Below are 19,402 nucleotides of genomic sequence, written 5' to 3' on the forward strand. Positions count from 1 at the left end.
CTTAGAAGAGGTGGAGGGAATGGGCGTGATAACCCCTTCCGCTCCCCCTGGCCTCTATCTGAAAGCCCTCATCAAAGCGTCTCTCTATACCCGCCTTCCCCTTGTCCTGAAAGGACACAGCTGTGGGGAGGGCTCATGCCTGGCCAGTGATGAGGTCCCTGGCACCATGCCAATGGAGCCACAGATGTCTCCATCCCTGGTGACACTGCTCGCACACCCTCTGCCCATAACCAGGTGGCCAGTGTTAGCCAGGTTCTGGCCACAGCTCTAGAGCTCCCAGGCTCCCTAGCCCATCACCCCCCTGAACATGAGATATTCTGGGCAGTTAATCTATCCAAGTAGAAGAATGCCCCCCTTGATAGCCTGAAAGCATCTTCCTTTCCTGTTTCTCTCCTTTTCTTGGAAGCAGCCATGCTTCTGAGTGGTCCGAGACGGGGTACTTTTCCAGAGCAGGAAACAACTGCTAACTGAAACTTTAAAATGTCCCATAGGCACAGGCCCTGTCTTGACACTCCCTGGTACTCTACAGTGACCGGGAAAGCACAAAGACTGCTATACCTCAACAGAAAGGGCAGGCAGGGCACTTGTCTTGTACTGTCCTCAGAAGTACTGCAGATATCCCCTAGTATCTCGGCGTATCCCGTAACGCAGGGCATGCATCACTCACACGTGTGTGCTCTCCGCAGTGCCCTTTAGCGACCAGGCAACTTCATGTGTTGCTGTTGTTTTTCTAATGTGATTAAAGGTACAATAAGGTATGTGTGCAACAAGAGGCAAAGCCATTGTTCTGCATCATTAAGCTCACAGCAGCCCCAAAAAGAAATTGTAGGCAGCTTGCCAAAGGCCCTAATGAAGAGCATCTCTTTGAATTATCTCTGGATGAGGAAAGGATCAAGTCTGAGCCCCAGAATATTTGATCCTCTTTGTGCTGCTGTTACGAGGGCTTACTGAAGCCAGACACACTGGACCTTCTGGAACTGTAATTTATGGAAACCTTAATTTCTCTGCTTTTAATAAGGCTTTGCATAATAAGAAGGGGAATGCAGTTATTAATTCCTGCAAGTGTTTTGTGAATTCCTTTATGCTATGGTTCAGGACTCGCAAAGAATAGGAGAAAGGGGATTTTACTTAGTTGGCACAAGGGTAATGGGTCCGAAAAGTAGTTTGAGTTTCCTGAAAATAAATCTGCATGGCTTCCTAAATTGCTGACAAAGTGTATTCCAGATGGAAGTCATTTATCAGCAATTTACTGCATGATGCGTTGGCCAGAAATATTTCCACATAAATTCACCTAGTAAAAACAAACAAACAGAATCCAGGCTCTTTCTTTTTGGGGGCCAAGGGGGAAAGAGCCCAAATAATACAGGTGAATAAAGCACAAGTGAACACAGATTTGCAGGACACAGGGCAGGGTAACCACACTGTGGAGGGGGCCAGTGTAATTAATACACCTACAGCAATGGATCCTAAATAATATTTTTGTGCATGACGACCAAAAGAAAAAAAATACCCAGCAAGTTATTAAGACTCCATTTTTATGCCTTATATTATATACACAGTAGTGAAAGTCTTCACCATAACCACCCTGGTGATGGTTCTGCTGTTCTGCGTGGTTTGCTTCTGAACGTCTGACTCACTGAGAACTGGGGACTTCGTGCTCATCGCACATGATAACCTGGCAAAATGTGGATTACAACATCACCATATGATCACACAAGGGATGGAGGGCAGATCTCCAGTGCCAAGGGCACTTTTGCCCAGGTTTCCAGTGTGCCCCCAGACTGCTTCCAAAGGACAGAAGAGTCCAGCGGAGTGCTGGGTGTGAAGCTGCAGGTCAGAAGTGTATGACCAACACTGATTTAAAATGCTTGGGTTTTGTAAGATATGTGCCCTCTGTATAAGGGGTGGTTGGGGGTGGGGGGCATGACCAAGCCCCCAAAGGTTTGACATTCTGTATGCTTCAGTGAAGACACACAGACAGAGACAGAGACAGACACAGACAGACACACACATACACACACACCTTTTCTTTACCCAGGGTCATTCTATCATTAGATTGTCCACAGAAGCAGCCTTGTTTCGCTGTGTCTTTTTAATGCTAAGCGCCCTCTGGTGGCCTGTGCAAAAATGGTGACCAACTGCCGGCTAATCCAGTTCTATTTTTAAACTGTCTGGCTCTTTAAAGAATATGTTAATATGCGACTCAGTGTGATAAATTAAGGAATAAGCACCCTTTTTTTCTGACCATAAAGACCTTATTCTAGCATTCTAATTAAAAAAAACCCTTTTTAACAGGATTATAATTTTTATATCAATGAAGAAAAATTGGAAAGATTTAGAATGATTGAAGGGGAAAATACTTAACTGCCAAGTCAGGTTACCAACAACACTATGAAAACCTCAAGGTTCAGGATTAAACTTGAATATCTAAAAATAAAACACTCTACACAAATGTCAGGTAAGTTATCTGGGTTATCCCTTACATGTCCTATTTCATCTCCACTGAAATTTCACGTGACTAATGATACAGAAGTTTCGAGAAGTCACCTGCTGTGGATGATGGCACCCAAGATCAAGCCACCTGCTCTTGAAGTTCTTAACATTTTCACAGAGCGAGGTACAGAAATGGCAAGAGTGAAGCATAAATGGGAACCACATGTCCCAGGACAAGAAGTTGCTCAAAGAATCAAGTCTGCGGTAGACGCCTGTGCTCTGCTGAAAGGCACGCCTTCTAACTATTTGTAAACAGAGACAAAACGGCACGGGCATTAATCATCATCCCCGTCTCTTCTCCAACTTGTTCAAAGGGTGACCACGCTTTGACCCTTCCCAAGACATTCGCTGACACTCCAGAGGGCAGTCACTTGTAAAGGAGCTTTGTGACAGGACTGCTGGAAAGACACTTTATGACTGTCAACATCTTTACATATTCAAATACAGGCACCTAAGGAAGTGCCCCTGGGAGGGAAATTACCCAAGAGATTTAACAGAGAATACAGAGAAAAGTCCGCAAGGCGCAAGGCGGTCTTGGTCAGAATACAAGTACGCACCCGAATCCCTAACTCCTTTCCCAGAAGTTACCGTCTGCCAGGTGAGTGCCTGCCCACGCCCCCGGAATAAAAGGCAAAGCGTTACCTGACAAACTTCATAGAGCAATTTGTACTGCTCCTCTTGCTTCTGCAGGCTGCACAAACTGCATCCCATGTTTAGAGGAACGTCAAAGGAAGGCTTCAGTACGCGCCAGCACCCGGGAAAAGCAGCGTCCTGCGCGCAGGCATGAAGGTATCCTCGGAGAGCCTCAGGTGCATCAGGCGGCTGCAACACTTCACATTGGCGTTGCTCTCCAAGGCTGAAAACAACTCTCTCCCCTTCCACGCTTCCCCTCCTTCCCTCGCAGCGTGCACACACACACACACAGACACACGCACGCATGCACACACACACACACACACATACACACACACCACTCCCTCCTCTGAGGGACTCTGGCAGCTGGATTGTGGTCCAATGCACACGCTATATAGACTGCTGCTCATGCATATTAATCAGCTCTCATTGACTATTCATAACAGACAATGATACAGAAGCTATAATTGCCAACTATGACAGTTGAAATTTCTCTAATTAACAAGCAAGTGCTCCAGCGGTAGGGAATAATAAAAGACACTAACAATTTTGTAAGCCATTTTCTGGCAGTTACAAATAAACATGACTGCATTTTTAGCAAGGTCTCTTAGGATAATCCCTAACGCATTTAAGCTAAGTAGAAATTCATTTTTAAATATATCATAAAATTTCTGATGATATAAAATGTATTTAATGCTGCAGATAATGATGGCATATAAACGAGTTTTGTGGAATGCACATGTTTTGAATAATATTCGTATAATATTTAGTGCTTTCCCAAGTTGCAGGAAAAATCTGCCACATATGAATAAAATATAAAAATTTAAATTGCAAGGTATATATGTGTGTATGCAAAGTAACCCGGGGGTTGTAAGGAGACAGGCTGCCCTAAAGGTGAGCAAGCAGATAATCACTGCTAAAGTGCATGTGCAGTTCCCAAAGCAGAAAGTTATTTGTTACAGGGCTGCCCAGCTCACTGGAAGGAAGAGAAGCAGCCAGCTTGTGCCACCTCTTCAGCTATGCAGACACTGACAGATTCCTCGGAGCTCAGGCCACTGAGCTAACTGTCCCTGTCTCCTACAGATCTGTGTCTGATATTCCGTGTCTGCCTAGACTTAACCCCCTTCTGCTCTGTGCTGTGTGTCTAGAAAGCAGGGAGTTGCGATTACACATGGAAGGTGAGGACCGGCCGCCTTTAAGAACTGATTCCTCTACCTTGCCTCTTGTTTCCCTTCATCCAGCCTCTGACCCACTAAGTTGGATGGCTTTACAAACAACAACTTTCTTTTCTCAAATGACGACCCCACCACCTCAATGAAATGCAGAGGTAATATTTTTTCAGCCCCAATCATTCACGATTAAAAATCTCACCACTGTTTCCAAACCCTCACCCCACCTCCATCTTATAAAGGTTGAACTGTCTCCCAGGAGGACTCCCACATCCTGTCAAGATGCATCACAGGGACTGAAGAATAATGCTCCCTTTCTCTGGGAGTCCAGACACACCTGGGATGTGAGTAAAACAGTAAATAAAATCCCACCTGGGCTGGTGGCCAGCAGATACATCTGGTCCCATTTCTTGGACCCAGAAGATGAGGCATGGCAACTTGTCACAGATGAGCTAATAGTCCTGGCTTTTGCTGGAGGGGGAGGAAGGGAACCTCCATCTCAGACCCACACCTGGTGTCACTATCGTGGCTAGAGCCGACAGCTGAGGCGTGCCACCAGGGAAAAGAAGCCACAGATGGCGCTGGGCAGCGGCAGTGACCTCTGACTTGCTCTAATGTTGAGAAGGGCCGTTTGGATCCATGAGCAAGTTACTGAGGGCTCGGTTTCCTGATCTCTAAAGAGCTAGGCAACGGAGTACCTTGCAGAGTTTTGTTGGAACGATGTAAGAAAACACAAGCTGTCAAGCCAAAACCAGAGGTCATGCTTGTCCACTGCCCTCACCCAGAGCCTTCCATCTGTAGTTCTAATCTCTTCTAACCCAAGTGAGATCTCAATTCCCTCCACTTCCATTTACCGTCCACTCCACCTGGACGATCCTAAGACCCGCCCCATGCACCTTCTGCTTCCTCTCTTGCCTACCCACGGGGTACCCATCGTAAGGTTGCCAGGTCGGTCTTTATAAAGCAGAAACACGATCACTTTTTTTCCTTAAAAACGCTGCTATGACTTCTCGTCAAACCTGGATTAGAGTCACATTCTTCACAGGGTTTCCCATGCCCTGTAAACTCCGGTCTTTCTCCATCGGTTTCTATCATCTACTGGTGCTCACTTCACTCCCAGCAAGCCACGTCCTTCCTCAGGGCTCCCTCCGCCAGAATGCCCCTTCCTTCTTCCTACCCACTCAGCACCCCCATCTCAGCTCAAATGAAGCCTCGTTAGGAAAGCCTTTGTTGGGGTACCTGGCATGAATTTATTTCTCAATCCTCCAAATTACTGTTATATCAGCCCATTCACTTCCTCAGTCTTCCTGTTCATTCAGGCTGTTTGTTGCTGTGTCCTTGGATAAGAACGTCGGCCTCGTGAGGGCAGGGAACTGTGTCTGCATCTCCCGGGGCGCAGCCCTGTGCAGGCACTGGGACAACACCTGTCCTTTGGTTGAAAGAACACATGAAGACGGACGCCTCACAAACCCATGCCCTGTAGGGTGAACCGGAAGTACCTTATACAGAGGTCAAGAGGGAGCTTGGTTTTACCTCCCCCCAAAGCTGTGGACCATTAGGTCATTTTGTGGTAAGCTGTTGTGTGTCACAGTAGCTCATACCCACCTTTTTTCCTGCACGTCCACAGAAAAATAGACAAATGGGCTCCAGCTCAATGGATAAGGAACTGACGCAAACCCTTTTGGTCTTTGTTACAAAACTTTCCAACCTTGTTCAGAAGCGAATTTTATCACATATTGCCCTGTGCTTCAGAAATGTTTCTCAAACTTCTGGGTCTTAGGAAGCCTTCACACTCTTATTAAAAATTATTGAGAACATCGAAGGGCTGCTGTTTATTTGGGTTACACCTACCGATGTTTACAATGTTAGAAACGATCAGAAATAAAAAAATGCCGATTCCTTCATTTAAAATAGCACTAAGAAACCCATTACATATTAACATAACTAACATTTTTATGAAAAAATTACTGTATTTTCCAAAACCAAAAGAATTTTGCGGGAAGAATGGCATTGTTTTACATTTTTACAAAGCCCTCTATGTCTAACTTAATTGAAGACAGCTGGTCTTTCGCTTCTGCATTCAGTCATTTCTGCTGTGTGATGGCTTCTAGAAAACTCTACTGGACTGTACATGCAGGAAAGAATGAGAGCAAAAGAAAAAAAACAACATCTTGATGTTTATCAAACTCTTGATGTTTATGAACATAGTTTTGACCCCACAGACCTCCTGAAATAGTTCCTAGGTGACAGTATTGAGAATTGCCACTCTAGAAAGACACATCTGTGAGCTAGGAGTCCAAGACTCTCACGCTTGGTGGCACCTGGGTGGCTCAGGCAGCTAAGCCCCCGACTTCGGCTCAGATCCTGATCTCACAGTTTAGGAGTTCAAGCCCCACATCTGGCTCTGCTGTCAGTGCAGAGCCTGCTTCAGATCCTCTGCCCACTGACCCTCCCCCACTTCCCCGCTCCCAAAAATAAATAAACATTAAAAAAAAAGAGCATCGGGGCGCCTGGGTGGCGCAGTCGGTTAAGTGTCCGACTTCAGCCAGGTCACGATCTCGCGGTCCATGAGTTCGAGCCCCGCGTCAGGCTCTGGGCTGATGGCTCGGAGCCTGGAGCCTGTTTCCGATTCTGTGTCTTCCTCTCTCTCTGCCCCTCCCCCGTTCATGCTCTGTTTCTCTCTGTCCCAAAAATAAATAAACGTTGAAAAAAAAAAATTTAAAAATAAATAAATAAATAAATAAAAGAGCATCATGCTTGGGGGCGGGCAGAAGAGCGGAAGGGATACTAATTCAAATGCAACTCATGGTTGGTTTTCCACTCTTACGATCAATTACATAGTATTTGGATTCAAGAATGAAAAACACTTGTACCCGTTATGCCTAAAATAGGACTTACCAAAGCGATTATTTGCCGTAGCTATGCCCCTGCCTTTGTACAACCATCTAGAATAGTTTCATTTGCAACATGTTGCTTTCACGGAGTAAGAAACACAACGGTGTAAAAGGAGGTTCACCGGTACTGTGATACAAACCAAGGCATTTCATATCGCAGATCCAAGAGGCACAGATCTTAGCGACAGGAAGTTCTTTACAACAGACCTGTTTCTGAGAGAACGGCTGTCCCAGTAAAAATGAAAAACTAGTTGGCAATAGAGAGACGCACATTGTTTGACGAAGATGCTGAATGTCCTTTTCAAGTCGGTAATCCCATCATCGGAAAGCGCCTCACAGGCTCACCCGCGCACGCGGGCCCTCAGACAGCCGCCTCCTCCTGCCTTCACAGGGATGAAAAATACAGTGCAAAGAAGGGTCACCGAGGACCACGGAGACACAGACAGAAGAGACACATACAGTAAGGGCCGAGGGTGCCCAAGGAATAGCTTGTATAATCATTCTCTGAACTTCCTAAAGTCATCAGGGATGCCGTGAGAGTCAGCAGATGGGACGGGAGAACTTACGTTCACTTGACTGTGGAAACAACGATCTCGTTCAAGCACATTCCTCCAGCACACAGACTGCGGTGCCTGTATGTCGGATACCTGTCATTTGACCTTCCTGGTTTTTCCTGATGGATGATGAGCACAGGTGTCCTCAAACCAGAGTTTCAGTCAGAGGGAATATTCTTCTGGGAAGAGCAATGACAAAAACCAAGTGGGAAGATGGACCCAAGTTCATCAAGTTCTCAAGAGAGAAGCAGAGTCTTTTTGGGGGTCCGCACCAGCGGGCTGTGGAGCCGATGTTACGTCCCTCAACTCTCTCAGAGACCCGCCTGATGGCTCTGCCTTTCCTTAAGCTCTTTTCAGCTTTCTTCTGGATCGTGACGATTCATTAACTTGGTTTCTTTCTGCTTTGAATCTCACTGTTTCAATTCCTACTGTACAATGCAGCTACACACACACACACACACACACACACACACACACACACACACAGCTGATAAACCACCAAGCTCAAGGTACAGACCAAGCTCCCAAGCACGCGGATCTCACCCATTCTGCTCTGCCCGGCCTCCCCTGTCTGTCTACCAGCACTTCCTGCATTAGGGTCCTTCGCGCCTCATGTCTGTGCACATGGTGGGCCCTTGGCTTGCACCACCAGCTCCAGAGCCTTCGCTGTGCCCCTTAAATCTGCCCCCCTCTATCCCTGCAACGGGGGCCCTTAGCACTTTTGTGGCTTCCTTTGGGCACGCTTCACACTGTGTGGTCCTTCTGTGTTTACATCTCTCTTCCTCACTGGGGAAGACCAGGCCTAATTCAGCTATGGATGCCCACCCCTCCCCCAACCCCAGGGGCTCAATACGTATCTCATGAATTAATTCAGCATCTGATATTCACTAAGTACCTCCTCAGGTATGAGGCACCTCCCTGAGTTCTGAGAACACAGGAGTGACCAAAATGGGCACAGAATCCAACTCTCACAAGAAGATCAAGGCCATAAACCTCGGCCTTTTATGCCTGCTATGGTCTGGATGTTGTGTCGCCCGCCAATTAGTGTTGAAAACCTCATGTCCAGGGTGATGGCATTAGGAGGTGGGGTCCTCGGGAAGTGCTTAGTTGATGACGTAAGGGAGAGCTCATGAACAGGGTTAATATTCTTGTAAAAGAGACCCCACAGAGCTTCCAGTCCTTTCTGCAGGGGGATGATACAACGGCATCTGTGAAGGAAGCCCTCAGCCAGATGGGCTGCCCTCTGATCTTGAACTTCCAGCCTCCAGAGCTGTGAGCAATACATTTTGGCTGTTCATAAGCCACAGGATCGACGCTGTTCTGTTAAGCAGCCCAAACGGACTGAGATTCTACCTTTTGTGGGATCAAATTTGTTCCTATGAGCCTGGTAAACCGAGTCATGGCCAGAGACTCAAATCCACCATGGGCTGAGGAAACAGTTTTGTGTCTTTTCGTTAACCTTCCCCTTTGCTGGGGTGGTGTTTCAGTAGCCTGTCTGAGCCACGTTTAGTGCTTGAACGAGGAGTAAGAGCCGCGAGAAAGCCAAGTGTGGATGAGAAGCACATCACCAGCGCGAAGAAAAAAAGCAGCCGCAAAGAGGTTAGAACACACAAATGCACGAAACCACACGGAACAGCAGCTCTAAGTGCAATTTTGTTTCTGAAAAGCTCTCTAAGCTCAGAATATCTGCGCAGGACCTCAGCTCCTATTTTTATAAACCAGAGCACGTCCTCCCTTTGGAGTGAGGTGATGCTGTCCGGAGGGCATCTGCTGGGCTCCGGGGACCCGAGGAACACCCTGGCTGCCGGCCACCGACAGCTCTGCCATTTTCCCTCGAGGCGGTCGGGAGCCAAGGTGCACACGAGGCCTTGGGAGGGGCCCACGAGGCCAGGGCGAGGGCCACCTGCTGCACCCACCCACGGCCACCGTTCAAACACCACGCAGGCGGACGAGCCCCGGCCACTGGGAGCTGCTTCCCGAACCCCAAAACATGCCACTGGACAAGCCACCAGAGCAACAGGGATCCGTCATGGGGAGGCTGGGACACGCGTATTTTTGTGGCAGGTAGCCAGGGGAAAAGAGCTCCAACAGGCCTCAACTTCGACAGAAAATTCAAGTTTCCCGGTGGGCCTGAAGCCTTGGGGACACCCCAGTGGATGCTTTTGTTCCTTGAAGGCCCCGCGGCACGCTGTGTCCCCGCTGGTGCTTGCTACCGGAAGTGAGTGTGTGCCTCCATTTCCCCAGCTAGAGCTGAGATTCCTGGAGGGTGGACTCCTGACTGAGTCATCTTTATGACCCCTGAAATGCCTAGAACAATATCCAAACCCTCTTCAGACTGAGTTCCTCACACAAAAGAGGGAACACACCCTTGGCCGTGGCTCAGGGAGTCCGGTGAGGAAGGGAGGGTAACGGGTCAACCTAGTCCAGCCCAGAGGAACAACTCGCGGGGTATAGGAAGGACATTCACAACCTCTTGGGACCTTGGGTTTCCCCATCCTGCAGTGTGGCACCCACCCCCCAAACCAGGACGATGGAGGCCTCCCTCCACACACTTACTCTAGAAAGCCTGTAAAACTTCTGTGAACACAGCCTGAGGGGGTACCATAAGCCAAAAGGGAAGTGACAAACCTGGGGAGCCCAAACCCTTCCAGAATGTTCTAGAGCAGGGGGTAGGGAACTTCTACCACAAAGGGCCAGAGAGTAAGTATTTTACATTTTGTGGGCCAAGAGAAGAAATCGAGGACACTACGTAGGAACCATTTTACAGTGTAGAAAACACTCCTCATCAGCAGGCCGTGTGTACACAGGCTGAGGGTTGGATTTGGCCTGTGAACCACAATTTGCCCACCAGACTGTCACAGTCTGAGCAAAGAGCTCATTTTGTCTGTGTAACACGATGAGGCACTGCTCCCTCCTCTCCCCGTGTCATGAGGAGAAAACTGAGGGGCAGGCAGGCAAGGTGACTGACCCACGCACACACGGCGGGTAAGGGCAGAGACGAGACCCAGATTCAGACTGGGTAACCCCCAAGCCCGTGAGCCGCTGCACATCCCTTTGTTTCACACAACCTACCGTGTTCGTTACGAACACTGGTGCAGGCAAAGAGGTTCTAAAGGCCAGGTCCCTGGCGGGAAAAGGAGGAGGAGCCGCAGAAAAAACTCTAAGTCCCACAACGTATTCACATTGATGCTGACCGAGACCCAAAATCTGTAAGTAACTGGCCTGCCTTTTGCTGCAATGGAGATGTGTCTCTGTCTCGTGCTGGGTATCAGTTTCCTTTTTGATGTTTACAACCACCCAGCAGCCTGACCCCAGGTGTCCCTCCTGAGGCCGGGCCTGGGAAACGTGTCAGGTCCTCCCGGAGCCTCTTTGCCCACATAAAAGTGACAGAGTCCTCAAAGGCTACATTCTGAACACCATGAGGCGTGAACAATTTTGTAGCTCTGTGACCAAGCTCCCGGCGACCCTGGGGGTTGTCTCAGGCCTGCTGCGAACCACGCAAGTCTGTTCCAACCACTGGATGTGGGATTCCTGACAGCAGGAAAGAGGACTCCAGGCCTGGAGTATAGGCAGGAGATGGAAGAGAAGGAGACGTGACAGAGACAGGTGTGTGAACACAGGGAAGACGACTGGAGAAGACGTCAGGACAGGATCTGGGGGAATTAAGTTGGGGACACGCACATCCTTCAAAGTCCTGATGGGGTAAGCCAGGCTCAGCTCTGTGGAGACTGAACGCAGGTGACCGAGAAGAGACAGCAAGCGACAGGACCACACCGCCAGGATGAAGGACACTGGGCAAGAGGTAGGAGGGAGAGATTTGGAACTCACACGGCAAGAGCACCAACTGCATTGCTGTGGATTCAGAGAAATGACTAGAATAACAGGCTGGGAGAGAAGTACATAAAGGGACAACTGAAGGGGACCAAACCTTGGAGGGAAAGAGGAGGAGAGGGGACTTCACCTCAGTATGTTATAGGTCACAGACTGTAAGCTGGACCCATGCAACATCTTCAACGTTTTGGGTGAGGTGCTAAGCAAAAAACAAAATCCCGAAGTTTCACCTAAAACGTGTAGTTCCTTTGTCAACTTTAGATAAACCCCCCAAATCCGATACACGGGTGGCAAACGTGTGTCCCCTTGAGATGGGGGGGGGTTGCTCTGTGGTCCCCACTTCCCTCGTGGGCCTCCTCACTGGCCGGTTTAAGTGGCCGTGGCAATACGGTAAGATAGAAAGCATAAGCGGGTGGGCGTGAGACCGCGGGTGGAGACTGCAGGCTGGGCTCCTCCGCCCGCAGGGAGGAGGCAGCGCACCCCAACGCTGGTGTCGTGAGCTCACCCGGGAGGGGGCGTGGGAACCAGGCTGCTCCCAGCTCACCAGCTCTGGCCGGGCTGCTACAAGGAAAGCAACGGCCAGACTCTGTGCTACAGGTGGAAATAAAAGCCTTGCTTCATACCTACTACCAGTGATTCACACCTTCGTACTAATTGCCTGCTCTGAGCCAGACACTGTGTAGGGATGAACGAGAAACATAAAACCCCCGCCCTCACAGAAGAGCCACCCTGCGTCTGACCTGTGGCTACCCTGGGACTATCGCAGCTCTAAGTTCAAGGATGGCGCCCAGGTACCAAACATCGACAATCCCAGTAGGTCGACCTTGGCCTGGGTAAATTTTCCTCACCTCCCCTTCCCACTGGGGGGGTGGCAGGTCGGAGGGAGAAATCTTCCCATTTCTACGCTAGTCCATTCCAAATTTCCAGCCATGGGGGAATCACCATTTTTGATAGATGGCCCCAACACAATGTATGTACTTTGTATTTTTCTTTAAAGCTACTCCCTTGTTGGGGCGCCTGGGTGGCTCAGTCGGTTAAACATTGGACTTCGGCTCAGGTCATGATCTTGCGGTTTTTGAGTTCGAGCCCCATGTCAGGCTCTGTGCTGACAGCTCAGAGCCGGGAGCCTGCTTTGGATTCTGTGTCTCTGACTCTCTCTGCCCCTCCCCCACCTGTGCGTGTGCACGCGCACGCATGCTCTCTCTCTCTCTCTCTCTCTCCCTATCAAAAGTAAATGAAATGTAAAAAAAAAAAAAACTTTTTTTAAAGCTACTCCCTTGGTTTTATTTAAATAAAGTATTTTTGAAAACAAATTGATATCTATGGTACACGGGAAACCATTTTAATTTACTGTGTATAAAAATTACCACAAAAATAATCAGGAATTTAAAAACAGAAAAGGGGCTCATTCCCGTACCACACAAGATCTTCTATCCTGCCATGTTTAACATGTTTTTGGAATGAACATCCACTTGGCACTGAATTTCAGCCACACCATGACGTTTCCCATGCCTGTTTTGCCAGTCTTCTCTGTCTCCCACTGTCCCTCCTATGCTTGGGTCTGTTTTATGACGACACCCCCAATTCTTCCAACCCTACTGTCCTTTTATTGAGCCTGTTAGCTCTACCTAGAACACCCTCTGCATACTCTGCTTCCTGAAATTTGAATTCCGAGCTTTTAAATCCCATTCACATTAAAGCCAACCCAATTTCACCCAACAGAATTCACCTAGGTGAATTCGCCTAGAATTCTAGACCCTAGGTGCTGGGCTACAGCTTTGCTGCAATCTGCTGTTTGCTAGTTTCTTGGGGGCACGTCTTTCTGTCTTCCTAACCATTTAAACCAACAAACGTCATGCTAAGTGTTCGCAATGGAATGGTGACTCCAACCAGCTTCTTCCTTCTAAGGGGAAAGCTGCAAGTTCCTAAAGACAGAAACCCCACAGTGTTTTATGACTAATAAATAGCTTCATTACAGTGATTCATCAATAAGCAGGTATTTACCAAGCATCTGAACTGCACATTGTACCTACTGAGGGAACAGAGAAAAACTGTGAAACCTTGTCTTTATATTCAAAGAGCTGACACCCTCCTCTGGAAGACAGGACTGAACTATTAAGGGGGAAGGGTAACTCTGAGCCGAGGTTGAGGAGAACAAGACGATTGCTCCTAATGGCCCCCATGAGATAATTATAACAAAGCTCCTCGGGGCCATGCTGCTGGCTCTGCTGTAATTAAGACAGCCTCTGCGGAGGAGGCAGGGTCTGAGCTGGTAGTGCAAGACGGAGGGAATCTGGACGAGGGAAATAACCTGGGTGGTGCGGTGTGTGCGGAACAGCACGGGAGAGAGCCTGCTAGGTGGAGACGATGCAGGATGTACGGGCCATGGTGGGAAGTCCAGGGGAATGATGGTCTTGAGGACACATACAAGGTGGGACAGAAGCCCCGTCTGAGGAAGCGGTCTGGGACTGGTGTACATGCTGGTGGGAAGGGGGGGAAAGTATACAATGGCCAGAGGGTGACACAGGGTAGAGGCAGGGACGGTGAGAAAGGGCCCAGACCCGAATTCCGAACTGGGTGTCCTAATGGGCAAATTATTCGGTACTTTTCTTGGTGGACGCCAGGTTGAACTACTGCCAAAAGCGGGTCAGGGAAATGCAGCTTCTGCGTTTGAATGTGGGCCAGCCTCTAGGACTTAGGACCGACCGCTGCCGTAGACTGTTTTTTTCCGACAGCTCGCAACTGCGCCAGAGGCTCCCGCGCTGTTCATGTCTGAAGGAATTTGCAGTACAGGAAAGGCGCGAGCTGGATGGAGGGCTTGGGCACTAACGGGGAGCTAATTCTTTATTTTAAAATCACTCAAAAGATAAACAAGTAGTTGAGAAGAAGAGAGTTATTTGACGGGGAAACAAAAAGCCAACGTGGCAAAGGGAGGCTTCCTAAGTCACTTGTACCACTAAGGTTCGTGTGGTATCAAGTCTGACGCTACTTGTCAAGCTTCTATCCTGGATTTACTTTTGATATAAAACAGCACTTCAGAGAATAAGTAGGCAAACAATATTATGACCAATGGCTTGTTTTAAGAGAAAAATGCTCTCACAAATGGCAGTACTAATTTTTTAACATTCTCTGGGAAAATACAGCAACTTGACATGCCTGAGAACTGGGTAAAAACTATTGACATTGTACTTAATCTTTAAAACTGATATATGTGTGTCCAAAAGCTAATAAAGTTCCCTCTAATATAAATGGGGGGGGGAGTAAAACACTAGATCACAGGCCACACTCCTATGCTTTCGATTCCGGTCTTATGGGCAGAGCCCAAGGGCAGAGAAAATTGAAGTGATTTAAAATAGCCTCTGATAGGATATATCTGATATTAGTGGGCTTGCTGAAGCGAAACCGTAATATCGGAGACATACAAAGGTGTAGAGCCCGTTAATGTGCGTCCGAATGTTTGGATGCCTGGGACCGCTACATCTTTCAGGTGACCCGTCCACGGGTGGGCAGAGCTATGCAGGATAGTATGAATGAGAAAGCCAGTAAGTGGGTGCTCCGAAACCGCATTTTATTTTATGGGATGAATGAAGGAGCACTGAGGGCACCTTCTTTCCCTTTACACCTTCCCCCTGGATAGGAGTCCCCGCCAATACACTGAGTTCTGCCCATCTCCTTTCTGGGTCCCCCTGACATGACCTACCTTGGGGCAAGGCAATTCACCGCTGGAAAAGAAATAAATACACAGTAATGTAGATGGAGGATGTTTGTCAAAGCTTTGCTTGACCAAGCCGTCCCACAGTCCCACTTGCCCAGCACACACGCTAACCTATTAATTGTACTGAACATGAGACTGTTAGTTCTCTGCCCCTTGGGAGTGTACAGACCAGTAAAATTATAAAGGGGAAATCATCTGACTAACAGAGTAGCCAAATGTATGTACAACCTTGTAAGGACTTTTAAAATAATCTGTTAGGGGGCGCCTGGGTGGCGCAACTGATTAAGCGGCTGACTTCAGCTCAGGTCACGATCTCACAGCTTCTGAGTTCGAGCCCCACATCGGGCTCTGTGCTGACAGCTCAGAGCCTGGAGCCTGCTTCCGATTCTGTGTCTCCCTCTCTCTCTGCCCCTCCCCTGCTCAGGCTCCCTCTCTCTCTCTCTCTCTCTCTCAAAAATAAATATTAAAAATAAAATAAAATAATTTGTTAGTACCTCAATTGGAAAAAATCCTCAAAGATACAATCTAAGAATTTACAAAACAGAATAAATATGTATTTACAAAGTGCTCACTGTCCTACTTAGCTGTCTGTAGATACATACTCTGTAGGAACGTACTTTCTGCATGCACGGCAGGTGCAGACAGCAACACATCCCCGGGAAGCTCGAGAAGAACATGCAAACCGGGATGCTTCTGGTGACATGAAATTTCCCTGCCTGGAGGGAAGAGTTAACCAGGGTGCACAGAAGGATGGAGAATGAAGCACTGTTTCTTCTCCTTTCCTTCTTTAAAATATCGAATTGGAGGTGCCTGGGGCTTAGGTGGTGAAGCATCAGCCTCTTGATTTCGGCTCAGGTCACAATCTCACGGTTCATGGGATTGAACCCCTCATTGGGCTCCATGCTGACGGCACAGAGCCGGCTTGGGATTCTCCCTCTCCTTCTCTCTCTGCCCCTCACCTATTCTCTCTCTCTCTCTCTCAAATAAACTTTAAAGAACAAGAACGAAATATTGGACTGTAATGCTGCAAGCCAACCCATTTTGTCTTGTCCTCTTAACTTGTGCCTTCCGTGTCTCCCATGTGCTCAACTCAGGTCATGATCTTGTAGTTCATGAGTTCAAGCCCCATGTTGGGCTCTGCGGTGACAAGAGTCTCAAGCTTGAGACAAGCTTGAGACAAGCTTGAGACTCTCTGCCGTCCTCTCTGCCCCTTCCCTACTTGTACTGTCTTAAAATAAATAAAAGAGCTTAAAAAAATAACTCCCCTCCACCCCAAAGTTATCTGAACTGGAAGAGGAACAAACTCGGCACATCCTTGCTCTGACTGTCCTCCCATCGTCCCACTCCTCCAGTTTCTAAGGAAAAGGGAGGCCTCTCTCCTTCTGAACTCAGGTTCTTGGCACTCACAGAGAGGATCTCCCCAGCTCCAATCCCTCCCATTGTGTTGTCCATGCCAGCCCCTGCAATCTTTTTCCTCCCCAGGCCTGTAGACATTTCCTCACTCTGAAGACCCTCAAATCCGCCACCCCCCACCCTATTCCTTCTCCTACTGTTCACTGCGACACTTCTTGACAGAGGATTCTACAAGGAGGTACCTGTTGTTCTTTCTTACCACAACACCACATGATCTGGTTTGCTCTCACCGTCCCTTCCTCCTACAGGCAAACACACTCTACCAAAACCATCCCACCTACGGTCACAAGGACCTGTCAAATATCACAACCAAGAGCCTTTTGTAAGGCCTCGATTGAACCTATCTAAGAAGGAAGACACGGAGCTTCATGGTCCAAGTTTTCCCTCCACTAACTTTAGAGATAATTAAGTTGCAGCTCAAAAAATTGGGAGCCTTGTGGCCAACGTCACCCAGCCACTTACTGGCAGAACTGGAATGTGAGCAGAGCTCTCTGGCCATTATGTTAATGTTCTTTTCCCCCCTAAATACCACCACATGCCTGGCTTTCCCTGTAAGGTCTGACATTGTTGATCATTCTGTCCTTCTGAATTCCTCCTGAGTCCCCCTGATAGTACATATTCCTGCTCTCCGTGAGTCCCTCCAGTGACTCATGATGGTTTTTCCTTCTTCTCCTGCCTTCCAAGTGAATGTAGACGCACTCAAATGTTATTGTCTTTCCAGGAGTCAGCAGAGGATCCGAACAGCCTTCTGGCATCTAAAAAAGTCCTTTCATCATCTGTAAATAAGCATCTATTGTGTGAGGTTCTACAGAGCTGAGGTGCTGGGGCTCAGCCTCTAATTTAGCACATACCCCCGGGACTTGGTGGCTTTCTTCCTAAGTCTCCACATCCTCACCGAATCACATAGGATTGTCAGGAAGACCACGGAGAAAGCTTTTTTGAATTACTCAGTAGAGTGGATGGCTCACAGCATTCAGGGTAATTGGTAGATTTTGGTTTGTTCTTCCTAAATCTTCATCACTAATGCCTGTCAGAGAGGACAGCAAGCCCTAGTTCCTTCTCGTGAGTAGCTCAGCGTCTGTAAGGCCCACAGACACACAGACTAAATGGGACCATCAACTTCACACGTGCCATGAGAGATACAGGAGAGGTAGTGCGGGGAAAACAGGGTAAAGAGTTAATTCCACTTAGGACTTGAGAAAAAACTTTATTTTGAAGAGCCGAACAATGATCTGAACCTTGTTTGCCCTCCTGGGAATTAGGTTCCTCTAGAGGAAACTAAAACTAAATCTAAAACTTTACATGAAAGGAAGCTTCTCAAAAAAGCGCTACTAACATGTCAAGAACCACCCCCCCCCAAAAAAAAACACTTAATTACTTAGACATTGGGGTGCACCCAAATCACCCCTTCCTGAGTGGGTAAGATGGTGGGGTTAAATGCAGATTCCTAAGCCCTACCCAAAGAGGTAACCATTCAGCAGACCCAGGCACCCGTTTTTCACGCAGGTGGTCCATGAGTCATAGGATGAACACGCAGATTGTGACGTGGCCCCAAAAGTCAAAACAGGCATCTTCCTATTTAAAACAAATCACCATGACCACCACCACCAGTGTACAATGCCTATTAAGCACCTTGGATTTCTCGCTATAATGTTGCATGTGGTGTGGTTGGGGTCGTTAGGCTGATGTTCATGAGCTTTTGAACCTCTGCTTCTTGTATGTTTCCTTCCATTCTATTGAAGCCTGGTCTTTGAGACAGAGGAGGAAGAAACCACAGATAATTAAAGCTTAAAATATTCTTATTTCATGGTGGGGATAACAAGTGAAACTACAAGTAATGATGTAATCCAACTTGTCAAAAAGGAAGAAAAGAGGAGACAGAAGGCAGGACAGAGCCTTGGGACCTGGCATGCCATGTCATCTTGTAATTAACTAACTGATCCTTTAAACTGTCAAACTCAGAGAGGAGCTCCATGGCCTGGCGTCTGATTAATATTCATATTTGGGCACTGGATGCTCTGATTTAGGTCCCAGTGGTTGTAGTTAAACATCAGTCTTTAAAAAAGAGAGAGAGAAATAAAAACCTGCCTGGCCAGCCAAAATCTCCAGGTTTTACATTCATAGGGAAATGAGGGGAGGCCACCCTGAAGTCCATAATCCATGGCAAGAACAAATCCTCCACGGATGCATATTGATTTCTGCATCATGATGAGGACTTGTATATTGAAAAAATAATTATTTTGCTTCTTCCTACTGGCAGCCACATTGTTAATCACACTCTGGGCCTCATTGTTAAATAAGCGAACAGCGCGTGTAAAATTACATAGCATTCGGTAATATAATCAAGCTTTTAATTTCAAACAAAAATAATTGAATATGTAATTTAATCAAAACATGCTAGAATCGATCATTTAAACTATAATAAGGGGCAACCCGGACTTTGATTCTTCTAGCACAGGCTGCAAAAGAATATATTTCCCTCCCTCATACGGATGTCCCTGGATGAAAAATATACTTTCGTCCAGGGTAGAACAAGTACCTGTACTAACAAATGCATTTTGCAGAAAAGGCAGTTCGCTTAAGAAAACAAAACCAGCCCCCCGACCCCCCCCCACCCCCCCCATGGTGTGTGAACCCAGGTCACACTCGCAACCATCAACAGCCAGCTGGACACCCTGGGGGTTGCTCTTCCAGAAGGTG

General features: G+C 47.7%; 1 protein-coding gene across 3 annotated transcripts in view; it reads right to left on the bottom strand.

Annotated features, from left to right (window-relative positions):
- The window catches only part of PDZRN3 (PDZ domain containing ring finger 3), a 240,896-nt gene that overhangs the window by 45,738 nt on the left and 175,756 nt on the right, over positions 1-19,402 (bottom strand). The window contains exon 1 of one of the 3 annotated variants that reach the window (XM_019824509.3): positions 3,136-3,404. The exons of the other annotated variants lie outside the window; for them this stretch is intronic. Coding sequence (XP_019680068.2) covers positions 3,136-3,204 — 69 coding nt within the window. The 5' untranslated portion in view covers positions 3,205-3,404. Of the gene's footprint in view, positions 1-3,135; positions 3,405-19,402 lie in introns of those variants that run through there. 3 annotated transcript variants of the gene reach the window in all.

This window comes from Felis catus, chromosome A2 (genome assembly GCF_018350175.1).
Source record: "Felis catus isolate Fca126 chromosome A2, F.catus_Fca126_mat1.0, whole genome shotgun sequence".
NCBI lineage: Eukaryota > Metazoa > Chordata > Mammalia > Carnivora > Felidae > Felis > Felis catus.